This window comes from Phanerochaete carnosa (assembly GCF_000300595.1).
Source record: "Phanerochaete carnosa HHB-10118-sp unplaced genomic scaffold PHACAscaffold_13, whole genome shotgun sequence".
NCBI classification, from domain to species: domain Eukaryota; kingdom Fungi; phylum Basidiomycota; class Agaricomycetes; order Polyporales; family Phanerochaetaceae; genus Phanerochaete; species Phanerochaete carnosa.
Window position 1 is genome coordinate 1402403 of NW_006767640.1, and position 14128 is coordinate 1416530.

At 54.5% G+C, this 14128-nt stretch overlaps 6 protein-coding genes across 6 annotated transcripts in view; 2 read left to right on the forward strand and 4 right to left on the reverse strand.

Moving 5' to 3' along the window:
* The window catches only part of PHACADRAFT_106511 (uncharacterized protein), a gene marked incomplete at both ends in the record, with an annotated part of 1314 nt that extends 494 nt beyond the window's left edge, over window positions 1-820 (reverse strand). The window contains one exon of the mRNA XM_007401876.1: window positions 497-820. Coding sequence (XP_007401938.1) covers window positions 497-820 — 324 coding nt within the window. The remainder of the gene's footprint in view (window positions 1-496) is intronic.
* A 492-nt stretch (window positions 821-1312) lies between these two features.
* Window positions 1313-5032, forward strand: PHACADRAFT_201595 (glycosyltransferase family 2 protein; the record flags this gene model as incomplete). Its single annotated transcript, XM_007401877.1, has 18 exons — window positions 1313-1330; window positions 1379-2341; window positions 2394-2448; window positions 2497-2799; window positions 2856-3031; window positions 3085-3138; window positions 3193-3285; window positions 3342-3521; window positions 3578-3799; window positions 3858-4016; window positions 4081-4164; window positions 4217-4230; window positions 4285-4515; window positions 4576-4582; window positions 4640-4666; window positions 4729-4751; window positions 4826-4917; window positions 4974-5032. 18 exons carry the CDS (start codon window positions 1313-1315, stop codon window positions 5030-5032), a joined length of 2760 nt encoding a protein of 919 aa, XP_007401939.1.
* A 178-nt stretch (window positions 5033-5210) lies between these two features.
* On the reverse strand, window positions 5211-6210 carry PHACADRAFT_265644 (uncharacterized protein). The gene is made up of 4 exons (XM_007401878.1): window positions 5887-6210; window positions 5762-5821; window positions 5601-5693; window positions 5211-5546 (listed from the first exon to the last, which is right to left on the reverse strand). The coding sequence occupies exons 1-4, from the start codon at window positions 6103-6105 to the stop codon at window positions 5529-5531; spliced, it is 390 nt and encodes a 129-aa protein (XP_007401940.1). The 5' UTR covers window positions 6106-6210; the 3' UTR covers window positions 5211-5528.
* A 631-nt stretch (window positions 6211-6841) lies between these two features.
* PHACADRAFT_33425 (uncharacterized protein) lies at window positions 6842-7979 on the reverse strand (the record flags this gene model as incomplete). The annotated part of the gene is made up of 2 exons (XM_007401489.1): window positions 6842-7129; window positions 7176-7979. The coding sequence occupies 2 exons, from the start codon at window positions 7977-7979 to the stop codon at window positions 6842-6844; spliced, it is 1092 nt and encodes a 363-aa protein (XP_007401551.1).
* A 250-nt stretch (window positions 7980-8229) lies between these two features.
* On the forward strand, window positions 8230-9572 carry PHACADRAFT_265646 (uncharacterized protein). The gene is made up of 6 exons (XM_007401879.1): window positions 8230-8413; window positions 8485-8591; window positions 8644-8681; window positions 8743-9058; window positions 9193-9300; window positions 9352-9572. The coding sequence occupies exons 1-6, from the start codon at window positions 8293-8295 to the stop codon at window positions 9400-9402; spliced, it is 741 nt and encodes a 246-aa protein (XP_007401941.1). The 5' UTR covers window positions 8230-8292; the 3' UTR covers window positions 9403-9572.
* Window positions 9573-9584: 12 nt separating this feature from the next.
* On the reverse strand, window positions 9585-11461 carry PHACADRAFT_265647 (uncharacterized protein). The gene is made up of 6 exons (XM_007401880.1): window positions 11069-11461; window positions 10855-11018; window positions 10718-10806; window positions 10437-10664; window positions 10012-10381; window positions 9585-9934 (listed from the first exon to the last, which is right to left on the reverse strand). The coding sequence occupies exons 1-6, from the start codon at window positions 11399-11401 to the stop codon at window positions 9775-9777; spliced, it is 1344 nt and encodes a 447-aa protein (XP_007401942.1). The 5' UTR covers window positions 11402-11461; the 3' UTR covers window positions 9585-9774.
* Window positions 11462-14128: the final 2667 nt, after the last annotated feature.

Below are 14128 nucleotides of genomic sequence, written 5' to 3' on the forward strand. Positions count from 1 at the left end.
ACTTGTTCCCAACACGCTGATAGCCGGCACCACATTCACGTCCACCAGCCCTATGTTCCTCCCCAAAAGCTCTCGGCCAGCGACAAATCTGAGCATGAGAACCAATAAGGTTGGGCGGCCTTGTGCCGTAAATGTTGCTGTAAACGCTGCTGTGGCGTTCGTGAATCTTGCATTCACGATGTCAGCAGCAGCACACTTATTACGCGCTCGTCCATAGCATGCGGCGACCAACACGGACCGCACACGAGAAGCATACTGCGCCTTAGGCACAGCCATGCTTTATTCGATAAGCTGGGGATTAAAATCGAACACCATGCAATCTATCCATAAGGCTCTATCCATTGATTAGTTAGTCTACATTCTAAGGACGTCTTCACAACTCAGCTTTCATCCTAATATACTCAATGGGGCCTTTAAAGAAAGTGTCTCCAAAGCGCTGCATTCCCTGCTTCTCGTACCAGGGGGCCGTCTCCAGCCTCGCGTCGCACCATATCACGGCGCAGCCCAGATCTCGCGCAGCTTGATATGTGCTGACAAGTAGCGCAGTTCCGATGCCACGACCTTGATGCGAAGGATGGCAGGCGAACTTGCGGAAACGTGCTGTGCGGGGTGCCGTGCGCGGGCCGAGAATGGGTTCTGACAGAGGTAAAGACTCAATGAAGAGAGAGATCACTGCTGTGGCAGGCTCTGCTTCGTCCAGAAATGCGCCCAGATGATAACCAGCACTGTCCTCAGGCAGCAGGACGTAGGATACAGGTTTATCTGGCCATAGCACTGCGTGCCTGAGAGGTACAGTATCTTCAGGCTGTACACTTCGGATCCTTAGCGTCTTTAGATCTGTAAAAAATGAAAATGTTATACAGGGCTATCGTAGCCGTTCGAAGTAGATTGTGCCTGCCTGCCGTAGTCATGGTAGTGGTTGAGAGTCAAGAGTATTTTCTGGAAATGAGTGCCTCAAGCGGGAAATATTAGGGGAAAATGGCTCTAGCTGCGTCATGTTTTGCGCGAATTCTATATTAGGTGTACTGTGCGTGCAAAGGTCCATCATTTCCCCCTGCTTTGAACTAAACCCGGAAGTGAGTCCTGACGAGACCATCTTCCTCTGCACTACCTTCTCCTCGCGTCTCACCTCTCACCTCTGGGCTTGTAGGACGCATTTTGATAACAGTTGAGATTCTTAAACAAGACTTTGGCTCAGTGACGAGGAGGCTGGGCAAAGCGAGCACTGAACTCAGGGCAAACGCACAGTACTTCACAGCCTCTGACAAGCTGTTCTTATACCCTTCATACTGCGCTTACGAGTATAACGACGATGTCACAGTATCCTCCTGTACGTGCCGGATGCCTTCCTCTGGAGATTTCCTAACGATTGGTACAGTACGACGACAGGCATACGTATCAAGACGACGGGTACGGTCAGCACCCATCGTTGGCTGCGAATCCCTATGACCAGCATCTTTCGTCTTCACCAAACCCTTTCGAGCAGCACCACTTGTCCTCCCCAAACCCTTACGAGCACGAACATCAGCCATTTCAGCCCATCCACGCAGATCCGTTTGCTGTTCCGGGACAGCCGCCAGCGGATGTGTACCATTCACCAACCCAAGCAGGTCCAGGTTACGCAGACCCCTACCAGAGCCACCTGCACGCGACGTCACCTCCTCCAGTTCAATCAGGTATATTGCCCATGGCCTCAGCGTACACCTTGAACCCCGGCGCACCACATGACTTCGGAGACCAGCAGGAGGAATTCGACGTAGACACTGGCGACATGCCCCTATTACGTCGCGACGGTCCGCCCATGTCAACTCCGGGAGAATATGAGCCTGTCGCTCCAGACGACAGATCGGAGAGCAACATCCGTTACGGACGCATCCCACAACGCGTGCCCCGCCGATACAAGACGATCAAGAAGGTCGAGCTCTTCCACGGCAACTTCGTTCTCGATTCCCCTGTGCCAAGCAAGCTGCTCCAGATGAGCGCACAGAAGACCGAGCGCGAATTTACACATATGCGCTACTCTGCTGCTACATGCGACCCGAACGACTTCAAGAACAGCGGCTTCACCCTCCGTCAGGTGCACTACGACCCGCCTAGGAAGACGGAGCTCTTCATAGTCATGACCATGTACAACGAGGATGAGGAGCTTTTCTGCCGGACTATGCACGGCGTCATGAAGAACGTTGCCCACCTGTGCAAGCGTGATCGCAGCAAGACATGGGGCAAAGAGGGGTGGAAGAAGGTTGTCGTTTGCATCGTGTCTGATGGACGTCAGAAAATCAACTCGCGGACATTGAGTGTCATTGCTACCTCGGGTGCTTACCAGGACGGTATCGCAAAGGTGCGTCAACTCGTTGCTTCTGCTATGCCAACCCTAACGGTTATGTGCTAAGAACGTCGTGAACGGGAAACCTGTCACAGCCCACATTTACGAGTACACTACGCAGAGTGAGTGCTCTGCGGCTTACTCTCGGCCTATCTTTGACGTGCGCGCAGTTTCCGTCTCCCCCTCGATGAAGATCGAAGGTGCAGAGAAGGGGTTCGTCCCCGTACAAGTCATCTTCTGCCTGAAGGAGAAGAACCAGAAGAAGATTAACTCGCACCGTTGGTTCTTCAACGCTTTCGGACCGATCTTGGAGCCCAACGTCTGTGTGCTCCTCGACGTGGGTACCATGCCCGGCCCGACTTCGATTTACCACCTGTGGAAGGCGTTTGACATCAACTCAAATGTTGGTGGTGCCTGCGGAGAAATCGTCGCACTCAAGGGCAAGTACGGACAGAACTTGATCAACCCCCTCGGTACGTCGTCCGTTCGATTGCTCGGGTACAATGAGCCTGACGAGCAATGTGACCAGTTGCGGCGCAAAACTTCGAGTACAAGATGTCGAACATCTTGGATAAGCCCCTAGAGTCTGTCTTCGGGTACATTTCTGTGCTTCCTGGTGCCTTTAGTGCCTACCGATACATCGCGCTTCAAAACGATGTCACCGGAGAAGGTCCCCTTCAAAAGTACTTCTTGGGCGAGAAGATGGTTCGTCTCGGAGTTATCGTGGATCATGTCATGTCTGATCTCATTTTCTCCAGCACGGTGCTGGTGCAGACATCTTCACGGCCAACATGTATCTGGCTGAGGATCGAGTATGTTGGAACCGCCTCCGACGTGACTATCCCTAACAGCTCCTGTTTCTCCAGATTCTTTGCTGGGAGCTTGTCTCGAAACGAGGTGGCTCATGGATTCTGCACTATGTCAAGTCCGCTTACGCCGTGACGGATGTTCCTGACCAGGTCAGCCAGTGATCTGCTCCCACACCAGTTTGCTACCAAAGCTGATATGCCTGCAGGTCCCGGAGTTAATCTCACAGCGTCGTCGCTGGTTGAACGGCTCTTTTTTCGCCGCAATTCATAGTACCGTCCACTTCCACTACATCTACCGGTCATCGCACAGCCTGTTCCGGAAGTTCTGGATTCATGTGGAGATGTTGTATCAGCTTTTCAACTTGATTTTCTCCTGGTTTGCTCTTGTGCGTTCTAAGTCTTATACGTGCAATAGCTCTGTATCTAACCATGGCTCGTCTAGGGGAACTACTACATTTCGTTCACCATTCTTAGTGAGGCTATGGAAGACCCGTCTTTCAATCTCGGCAACACCATCCACATCTTGAACGTTATCCTCGAGTACCTGTATGTGGGCCTGCTGGTCATGTGTTTCTTGCTGTCGTTGGGTAATCGGCCGCAAGGAGCGAAGTGGTTCTACACTATGGCTTTCGTCGGCTTTGCCGTGATCACCGTCTACATGACCGTAAGTGGACAGAATTCTTATCGTCGGTGTGAAATTACTGATCCGCCCGCTGTCTTAGATTGCTGCCTTCTTCCTTGCATTCAAGGGCGTTGAAAATCTTGCAAAGTCAGACGGGCCGCTCACATTCTCGGATCTCTTCACGAATCCCATCTTCCGTAACATCGTTATCTCGCTGCTTGCCACGCTCGGCTTGTACTTCCTGGCTTCCCTCATCTTCGTGAGTTTCTCTATCTCACCCCGCTTTGGGCAAGAATGCTAAACTTTCTGCGGCTTCTCGACAGTTCGAGCCATGGCATATGATTACTTCCTTCATTCAGTACCTGCTGCTAGCGCCTTCATACATCAATGTTCTCAACGTTTATGCGGTACGCTATCCTCGTGGTTGTCCATCTCTCGCAACTAACATTCCTTGTGCAGTTCTCTAACGTGCAGTGAGTATATTCTAACAGTCGGCACATGCACAGCTATCTTCATTGATTATCTAGCGATGTTTCGTGGGGTACGAAGGGCGATAACAAGGTTCAGACAGATCTTGGTGTCGTGAGCACTGGAAAGAACACGAATGAAGTCGAAGCGGACGTCCCCACCGCGCAGACAGATATCAATGCCGCATATGAAGATGCCATCGCGGTACTGTCGACCACGCCCCCGAAGTCGGACTCAAAACCGGACCCAGGGACACAACAAGAGGACTACTACCGCAGTTTCCGGACAAAGTAAGCCATGTTTCGTAATCTCACGATTCACGGAGTCTTATGCCGGGCCTGCTCCTTTAGCGTATGTGTCTCAGGCCTCATGGGACAGATTTCTGCGGATGCTAACTGCAGGCTATGCTTTTAGGTTCTGCTCGCCTGGACTCTGTCAAACGTGAGTGTACCTCGTGATTCTCGATGTATTGACACGGCCGTGCTAATCTCGCGCTTTCCTAGGCCTTGCTGGCGGCCATCATTGTGTACGTGCTTCGCCGAACTCTATTGCGTATACGGGTTTCTGCTGACACTGCATGCTGTGGCTGTGCCGATACAGCACCGCGACAGGCAAGGCAAGCAGCAAAGGGGCGGAGAGCACCGTCAATGGCTACATGGCATTCATCCTGTTCTCGGTCGCTGGACTCGCTTGTGCGTATTTTTAGCCAAATTTATCGCTATTTATTTAAGCTAACCTCCTCCGTCAGTCATCCGTTTTCTCGGTTCAACGACGTACATGGTTGTGCGCTTATTCGCTGGCGAATAATGTGGCTGTACTCCGATGCTGTCTTGCTTATCTCTCGAGCCTGGGCCTCTACTCGGGTTTTCCTCCTGTTCGAACTCTCTTAGCAGCTAAGTGTTTACTCTTATATCTGGGGTTCTTTTTCTGTGTCTGCTCTCTGCTTCGCGTTTTCGAACACTTCTCCCGCACAGTTGTAGTATACCAGATATTCATTAAGCAGTATAAAGATGACTATGATACCAGGAGCGATGCCGTGACTGCCCGACTTTGTTCCGTCTGGAATGTTATACACCGTGAGCGAAGGATGAAACGCGTAGGAAGGGGTGCGATGGAGAAATGCTAGTGGTACAACTATGGATATACGAATCGTGGTCGTGGTCGTTCATGAACGCTGTTCTAACCCGTCTTGGCCCCAGAGAAGGAAGGGAAAAATATAAGTTGAAATGAAGAATAAGTTTAATGTGCTGTCGGCCAATGCTTCCGATGCGGCAGAATCTCGAATGTGTGGAGGTTCGGATGGTCAGAGTCCGTTCTTGCTCTAAGACCGGTCGCGCGTCAGCTTATCTCCGAAGAAGGTGACAGGGACACGCACGGGAGAGCTCTTGGACTTGCGTCGTGGGATAACGAGCGCTTGTTCTTCGTCCAGCAGCTCGAGGGGGTAGCCGAGTGGCGACGTCGGCGGCGACTGCGGGGGCCGAGGTGTCAGCGCTCGTCCGCGGACGCGCAGCACGGAAGAAGAGAGGAGCAACGTACGAGAGGCGACTGTGGCAAGCCCGGCACCTTCTGGCGTGTTGCCTGCAGCGCAACGTTCAGCTGCGCACCACCGAGTGGCGTCGTCAGTGTTTGGACCCCATGCGGTCAGGTGCGAGTGCACGTACCTTGGCCTCGCTTGCCTGCTTCGTGCGTCCGAGCGTGCCGTAGTGGACCATGTCACTTGAGACGGCGGTCATCGTCGGGAACGCAGAGAGTGAGTGCGTAAAGCTCGGCAGTGCCGCGATAGACGAGGAGGATGCGACAGAGGAGGACGAGGATGAGGACATGTTCGAGTGTATGGAGGCGCTTGAGCTGGAGTGGGAGAAGATGGTGTTGTGCGGCATCTTGGCTTGCAGCAGGAGGGAAATATAGGTGCGCGAAGGTAGGGAAGGACAATGGTGGGTGATGGACTGTGCGAACACGATGTGGGCAGCTAAAGCATAAAGCGGATTGTCCGTGCGGAAGGCGCCACGGCAGCGCCATTTTCATTAGCCCAGTTATTAAAGGTACACTGGGACTCGGTTGAGGTTCAGTCCGCGCACCGCGTGCCCCGGGAGTAGCGGCATGTCTGGACGCCTCTGTACCCGGATACAGATAGAGCTGAGGGAACACACGGCGGTTGCCGGTCCCGCGGAGTCACAGCACGACCGTCCATGCGGGAATTATGGCACGGCAGCCAAGCCGGCCGCGGTAACGTGCCTGATGGAGAGAAGCTTGAGCCAAAAACGAGAGATTGTGGTCGAAGATGCTACCGGCCAAAGCATGGGAGCAAGAGACAAGGAGAGCGTAGCCGCTGGCAACACGTCCCAAGGAAGAGATAATCTCATAATCGCCGACAGAACAGCGAACGCAAAGATCGATTGGCATTGACTCATCTACACGTTCCCCGACCCTTTGTCCCTGTCGGATCTATGGCGAAGGTTCTGACTCTAATTCCTGTTTCCCACCTGGAAAGGCAAGTAATGCCTATTGCGATGCATGCACATCAGCGATATGCGGGGCGCGGAAGCACGAAGCCGACGCAGGACGCACAAGTGACAGGCCTATCTTGTCCATTGGTATGATGTAGCAGCATAGGTCTCAGACATCACGCCACAGATGTTCCCGCTGCGCGTAGCGTGGACCGGGCACCTGCTGGCCCTTCCATTGTCCGTTGTCTTCGTCGAAGCGCCAGACCGTCTCGCTCACGCCTTGCCAGAAGACTATCCGCACAAGGGTGGGACAATACGTTCGGAGTTCCGTCGCCAGCAGACGGTGGGCGTGCGGCATCATTGCGCCATTCTGCCAGTGCGCGACATCCACCTGCAGAGTCTCGAGCCTCGAGAAGCTCAGCAATGATCGGTGTAGCTGGTGGCGCTGTGTGTCATGCTAAAAGTCAATGAAGATGCCGTCATGCGGGGCAAGGAGCACGCACTTCTCCTAGGGGCAGCGACAGCACGCCGAGGTGACGCAGCGTCGTTGCCAGGGTCGACGAGCCGAGAATACGCAGGGTGTCCGTCGCGAGGAATTCGGGCACGGCGATGACGTGCAGGCTGCGGAGTGTCTTGTTTGTGCTCGCCATCGCTTCAAGGAAGTTGGAGAAGAGCAGCGCGTTGTCGTCGTCGATCATGAAGGACAGGCGTAGGGTGCTGCACGCCAGGAGGTCGAACGTGACATGCATGGGTGCCTCCACAGTCTCGAGCGCAGGAAGGCTACCAGACTGCGGCGCACGATGAGAAACCTCTTCGTCATATGGCCCCGAAGTTAAGTATAGGACCTTTAGACGATCCTGCCGTTCCAGAAAGGTTACGAGCTTGTCGTCCCAGCGGAAGTTCAACCAAGCTTCAGTCAGCTGAAAAGGCAGTTGGGCTTGGAAGATCCACGTGTTTGAGAAGGAGTCGTCATACATGTACAAGTTTTCTAGGTTCACTGTCTTCGTGAGCACAGTCTGGATGAGCCGCCAGAAAGGCTCAGGCATAGGTCCGCGTTGACAGAAGCGTTGGTCTTGCCAGAAGTAGAAACGCTTCACGTATGAGCAACGGACAAAGTCTCTTGCAGCAAGAGCTTGGCATGCGCGGAATGCAGCATTGTTGTCGCGAAGCAAGACGGCCTCATAGATCCTGGTTTCAGCGAGCGGCTGAAGCTGTCTGGACGTGCGGCTGAGCACCAGGAGTTCTTGCTGATAGGAAAACTGGACGATCCTGTCAAGGATCTCCACCGGTAGCATACTATTCTGCATTTGAAGCGGAGCTGCTTATAAGTATGGCGGTGTCGCGAAAGCATGGGTAGGGCACGCACTAATGCTCGAAACACCACCAAACGAGCTCTCAACAAAAATATGTCTCACCCTCCACTATTATGTGGCTCGCCGCAGCCCGAGCGCAACGCAAAGGGACAGCAATTATGGCAGTATTTGTCGGAGGTGGTGGTGGTCGAGGAAAGAGAGTTTTTGGGCGGCAAGCCCAGGTCGACGCTTGCCACCACCCACCATCTTCTGATTCGTCACTGTCCGGACAGCACTCCTCAACACTCCTCGAGGCCAGGAAGATACCATGGGCGAATCACGAACGGAGCTCATTGCATGGTTGAACGACCTCCTCCAGGTGAACTACACGAAGGTAGAGCAGTGTGGAACGGGAGGTGCCTACTGCCAGATCATAGACTCGATTTTCGGTCAATACCCTCCATCTGCCTCACTGCGATGTATCAAGTATGTATTAACATGTAGGATCTGCTACCTTCAGGCGATGTCCCAATGGCGCGGGTGAAGATGAACGCCAAACACGAGTACGAGTTCATCGGAAACTTTAAGATCCTCCAGAATGTCTTCCGTGCGCACAAGATTGAGAAGGTACGGTAGCTGCAGCAAGATTTTAAGAACGTTTGCTCACGCCTATGCGCAGCCCATTCCCGTCGAGAAGCTTGTCAAGTGCAAGATGCAGTATGTCCGCCGTCGCTGGCCAGCACGTGCCATTCTGACCTCTCGTCGTGTCATTCCGCAGGGACAACCTCGAGTTCGTGCAGTGGATTAAACGCTTCTGGGATTCGAACTACGGTGGACAGGGTTACGACCCTGTCGCGCGCCGCAAAGGCGCGTCTACCGACACTCCCGCAACGATCGCGCCTCTCGCGCCTGCCGCCCGCTCGGCGGGCCTCGGCGTCGGCGGTGGTCGTGCAGGCGGCCGAACACCCATCGGCGGGCCCCGTTCCACGTCGACACAACCGAACGAGGTGGTCCAGCAGCTCCGCACGCAGCTCGCGGAGATGTCGCAGCACCTGGAGGGGCTCGAGAAGGAGCGTGACTTCTACTTCGCCAAGGTGCGTCGCTCTGTTCGTTTCAAACATCACGTCTCGCGTCTCTGCGCTTTCCTCCCGCAGGTGTTCGCAGTCTGCCTTTCTTTTTCATCGCCGTTGCCTCGTCACGTGATCGCTCACGTTCTTGTCCATCTCAGCTTCGCGATATCGAGATCTTGGTGCAGCAGCAGCTCGAGGTTGTCGAGGCCGAGGGCAAGGAAGACCCGACTCTGCGCGATATTCAGAAGATTCTGTACTCGACTGAGGTGTGTCCTAGCCCTGTCGTCGATTGTTCTTAGGCCGACCGCTGTGCACAGGATGGCTTTGAGGTACCGGAGCCGACTGTCGACGAAGAGGAAACCTTTTAACGTGGAACCGGAATATCACCATCTTTTGTACAGTCTCTAGAACGCTATCTCCTGTTTAGTTCACGTCTTGTCTCCGCCTTCAGCACCACAAATCACGTTACCTCCATTCCGACTCACTCGTAGCAATGTCTTTCGAAACCAACTCGTTATGCATACATCATCGACATTTAAATGCGTTTACATTGTGCGCCATGCCGCTGCCCATCGCTGAAGGCCCCAAGAGGTGAGTACAATAGTGTTCTACGTGGAAATGTGAATAGTTCGTGGCGAGACGTGTCAGTCGTGGAGGGATAAAGTAAGTATGCTACAAGGTGGGTGATAAGTTAATAGTACAACGATCATAAGGGTTCGTGGCAGTCCACAACTGCGCCTCTATACCCGCGCCAAGGGTCGCGAATCAATACGCAGGCGCACCCAAAGATAAAAGAAAGACCCAAAGAGGATAGTAGCCCCGCTGAAGATGATCATGCCGATGTACGAGCCGTGCGCAGCTTTGAGCAGCGCCCCTGCAGCAGGCCCACCCGCGAGCGCCCTAGATCAGAAGGAGCAAAGAGACATGTCTTGGTCAGCTCCGGCGTGTGCGGAGAGAGGGCGCGACGAAGGACTCACGGGAAGGAGAGGATGCTGTACAGCATGCCGATGCGCGTGCCGATCTGCTTGATGTCTGATATCTGCGCGATGCAGGGCACGATGAGCGCGTTGAACGCGCCGCTGAAGAAGCCGTACGCCGCCGCGTAGCCCATGATGCCGCCGAGCCCGTGCCCGGCGAACGGCCAGCCGACGAGCGTCACGAGCCCCGCGCACGCCGCGGCAGGCACGAGCACGTTGAAGCGCCCGAGCGCGTCCGAGAGCCACGCGGGCACGATACGCCCCAGAATGCCGCCCCCGTTGAGGACGGCGAGGACGTAGAAGGCCGTGTTGGTCGACACGCCGTGGTCGACGGCGTAGGAGACGATGTAGAAGTTCGGGATGAAGAGTCCTGGAGACAGCCGTCAGATGGTAGTAGCGTCGGCGGTGTGACAGAGGGTACATACCGAGGGAGACGAACATGCTGCCGATGACGAGCAGCACGAATCTGGTATCGCGCAGATGCTTGGTGTCAAACCACGGACTCGACGTCTTGTTCCGCTCGAGGCGGCTGGAGACGGTACAGCATGCGATCGCGCAGAGTAACAAACAGATGAAGCCCGCGATGCGAACACCCCAGCCATAGCCGCAGATGATGAACAGTCGTTGCAGTATAGTAGGGTACACGACCCCGCCTGAGCAAGCAGTCAGATACACTGTCAAGCTGCAGGAATGGTGGGGAACCCACCCACGCCTGAGCCAGAGAGCGCGATGCCCAAGGCGGTAGCACGATACTTTTTGAAATGTGTTGACACAGCTGAGAGCGAAGGGTAGAATCTATGGCCTGTGTTAGAGGTGGAAGGAGTGCATGGACGATGGACGTACAACATGCCGACGCCGAGGCCAAATAGGATGCCTTGTGCCAAGATATACTCATAATATCTCTGGCATACGCTGGTAATCATGATGCTGACGACCAGTACCAGGGTTCCTGGTATCATGATCACTCTAGGCCCATATACGTCGAAGAAGCGTCCAACGAAGCCGCCCTGAGATTGAACATGAACATTATGAAATAGGCTATGTGGGTCCCGCGTACCGAGAAGAAGAACACCCAGAGTTGGAGGGAACCAATCCATGATATTGTCGATGGTGATAGGTCTTGTAGCTGATGTTCCGAATACCACGACTGGAACGTTCCGAAGGAGCTCAGTTGGCCGAACGTGCAGAACAGCGCGAAGAAGGCTCCGAGAACAGTCAACCATGCCCGCCATCCACCGTCAGGATACTCTTCATCAGCTTGGCCCTTCTCGACTTCTTTCGTCAATGAGTGCTTCTCAGGATATGTGTGCGCAGACATTGTAGTTGATGTCACCGAGTAGATCGAGATTCGGTGGCCCGGCTCGAGGTCTAAGGGCTGAACGGGGGCCATGGGAGGTAAGGGAGGCGGCAGCGGGGACGTGGAATGGAGAACGTGTTCCAGCGAGAGGCATGGCGAACCTTTAAAGCAAAGAAACGACACCGATGATGGGGATCCTAGTGCTGTGCGGGTGGCATTATGCAATTAACATGGCCCGTGCGGTGCCGCACTAGGGAAGGGAGGATGGCGGCTTTGCCGACATCTGGTCGACTCGCGTCGACCAAAGATGGTAGCTCTCGGAAGAAGACGCAGCGGCCGGCTAGCAACGAGGCGCTGTGCGTGTCTCACAGACTGTCCGGCGGGCGGAGATACTGTGAAATGGACGTGAAGTCACCCATGGGAACGTGCTATCGCGTGTGTCATGCGCGGGCGGCACTCCAGCCTCTTCGAGGCGAGTTCATTCCCAGAGACCCTCGATCAAACGGGCGATGATGTACGGACTCACCGTACAGTGCAGCGTTTGTGCTAGATTTATCGCATTGAAAGAGCACAAGAGGCTCGTGCGGACCCAGGCCTCTCGGACATAGGAAGCCTGGCTTCCAGGGAGAGACAAGCTGCGGGTCGCATCTCAGGCTTGCAAAGCTCGCGGGACAACGGCAGCATAGCAAAGCCAAGTCTTGACGAAGTGGAGTAAAACAAAAGGAAACTCCAGATGGACATGCACAGCTGCTGATGGCAGTGATTCGCGACGTGGGTATAGGTCGGGCGGTGCTGCCACTTGTGTCGTTGACTGGTCGGTCAGCGGTTACGATCTGCGGGAACCAGGAAACCAGCACTAGTCCCTTTCTGAACTATACAGAGCCAAGTCTTCACAAGTAAAGCTGTTAGACTGTAGAAGCGGCAAAGGGCAAGTCAGAGATCTGAGCAATGTCGCAATCGCGTTTGTAAACTTCCGCGGTAGGCGTGGGAAGAATCGCGTTCACGTGTCGTGCCGCCCACCTCTGCGCTGTGATGAGCGCTGCCCCCGCCAACCGCCTTCGTACGTTACACACACAGCCCAAGTTCCCGCTTGACCCGTTGCCGAAACCTAGGAGATATTCGGTCGAACATGTAACTCAGATACGACTTCTGACTCACTTTCCCCCGCAAAGCTCGGGTCATGCCTCGGGCTGCCCTTGGTCGCTTCAGTGCTCCGTCCGGCTCGACTCGGAAGCGGACTCCAGACCCTGCAGACGCCCTTCCTAGAGTTCATGCTACCTCGGATATACAGAAAGCTTTCTCGTCCTTAGCCACGCGCCTCAAGAAGACTGGGACTCCCGCGATCATACTGTATATCCCGTCCGAACCTACTGGTCTGGGCCAGGCCTGGTGAATCTTCCAGCACACTGAGTTGCAGACCTCTTCGGCCACAGACCGAGCACATACTTTGGCGATTGTCAAACGCCTCCGAATCAGCGAGCGCGCCGCTCAATACTATCGTCACCAGCGTTCGCATGTCTTTTTAGACTTCACCGTCCGATCATACGACATCTCCATCCGACGTCAATGCAAGACGCACAAGGGTGCGTAGCTTATGCGTAGCGTTGGGCTCCTTCTGCTCTGATATTTAATTAACCAGACTTCCCAGCATCCATATATGATATAAGCCATATGGACGCATGTCGGACTGGAGTCGCTGCCTGCCGCGACGCCAATAACCTTCCAGACCCTGCGCGCTCCTGGATGCGCATGCATTGTACTTTACTTCCTCGCGCGCGACCGCGCTATGTCCCATCGAGATTATGCGCGCAGAGCCGGGTCCACGGCTCGCGATGCGCCTTGCGGCAACACCTGACATGTACCTGAGACGAGATCTCACTGCTTCACTACGTCAAGAAGCCCTCTTGCTCTGTACAGCTGCAGAGCACTAATTATGCAGCGCATAACGTTAATCGTCTGTCAACCCCTCGCTCTGCGGGTTGTGCGCGGGACGGCTGTAGAGCGAGCGCGTCGATAGGGCGTGGGGAGTGGGGCTACCCTGAGTACCGCGGTTTATCGAGACTGCCGTCGTTTACCGTCCTCGGTGAACAACTGCACCACGCCGATGAGACGATGCTTTAGTGTTACCTCTCGAAAACGTGCATTTTCCTTGCCATGGATGCTCCGCCGTGACTGCCAGGAGGCGAATGCGGTCCGAGAGTCGATGCTTGCAGAGGTGGAGACGAGTGATCTGCTCATGACGCACCACGTAAAATGCGCATATTTTATTGCATGGTGACAATAATATCTGACTGGTGTCCAAAGTGCTACGTCAGCTCTTCGTACGAGATCTCGAAGCATGACAGGAGCCCTAGTCACGCTTTAGCCTGATTTGCTGGCTCCCTCGTTCCCTTCTTCTTCTTCAATTTATCAATGCGCCCCCGGTGCTTGATCTGATGTGATGAAAGAGGGGGTGGATCGTAGAGATTAGTTAAGTCAGCTCGGGAAGCAAAGCTGCCCCAAGCGTCGGGCCCACCTAAGGCGGTGTGGGAGGAAGGCTCGGAGCTCGAATGGGGTATGCTAGCAACAGGAGTACACGGCTGCATAGTGCACGAGAGATCTTAGGAAGACTCTTTCTAATTCTCAAGTGATACTACGTACTCGAGGTGAACCGGTGGTATTGCTGAAACTTGCGACTGGCGGAGCAGGGTGCCCAAGGATAGTGAGCAAGAGCTCGGACAGTGTAGACAGGAGCGCCGATAGTACGGTCTCCGCGTGGGGCATCTGGCCATTTACAGTGGAAGAGACGTGTCGCAGCAACTTATGCATGGCCTGTGCCAT

Coding starts and splice junctions, on each gene's coding strand:
- PHACADRAFT_265646 (XM_007401879.1), top strand. CDS start 8,293: ATGGGCGAATCACGAACGGAGCTCATTGCATGGTTGAACGACCTCCTC. Junction 8,414..8,484: donor GATCATAGACTCGATTTTCG/GTCAATACCCTC, acceptor TGCTACCTTCAG/GCGATGTCCCAATGGCGCGG. Junction 9,301..9,351: donor AGATTCTGTACTCGACTGAG/GTGTGTCCTAGC, acceptor CGCTGTGCACAG/GATGGCTTTGAGGTACCGGA.
- PHACADRAFT_265644 (XM_007401878.1), bottom strand. CDS start 6,105: ATGCCGCACAACACCATCTTCTCCCACTCCAGCTCAAGCGCCTCCATA. Junction 5,822..5,886: donor AGCAGGCAAGCGAGGCCAAG/GTACGTGCACTC, acceptor GGTGGTGCGCAG/CTGAACGTTGCGCTGCAGGC. Junction 5,694..5,761: donor GCTTGCCACAGTCGCCTCTC/GTACGTTGCTCC, acceptor CGGCCCCCGCAG/TCGCCGCCGACGTCGCCACT.
- PHACADRAFT_265647 (XM_007401880.1), bottom strand. CDS start 11,401: ATGGCCCCCGTTCAGCCCTTAGACCTCGAGCCGGGCCACCGAATCTCG. Junction 10,807..10,854: donor GGCCTCGGCGTCGGCATGTT/GTACGTCCATCG, acceptor CACAGGCCATAG/ATTCTACCCTTCGCTCTCAG. Junction 10,382..10,436: donor CAGCATGTTCGTCTCCCTCG/GTATGTACCCTC, acceptor GGCTGTCTCCAG/GACTCTTCATCCCGAACTTC.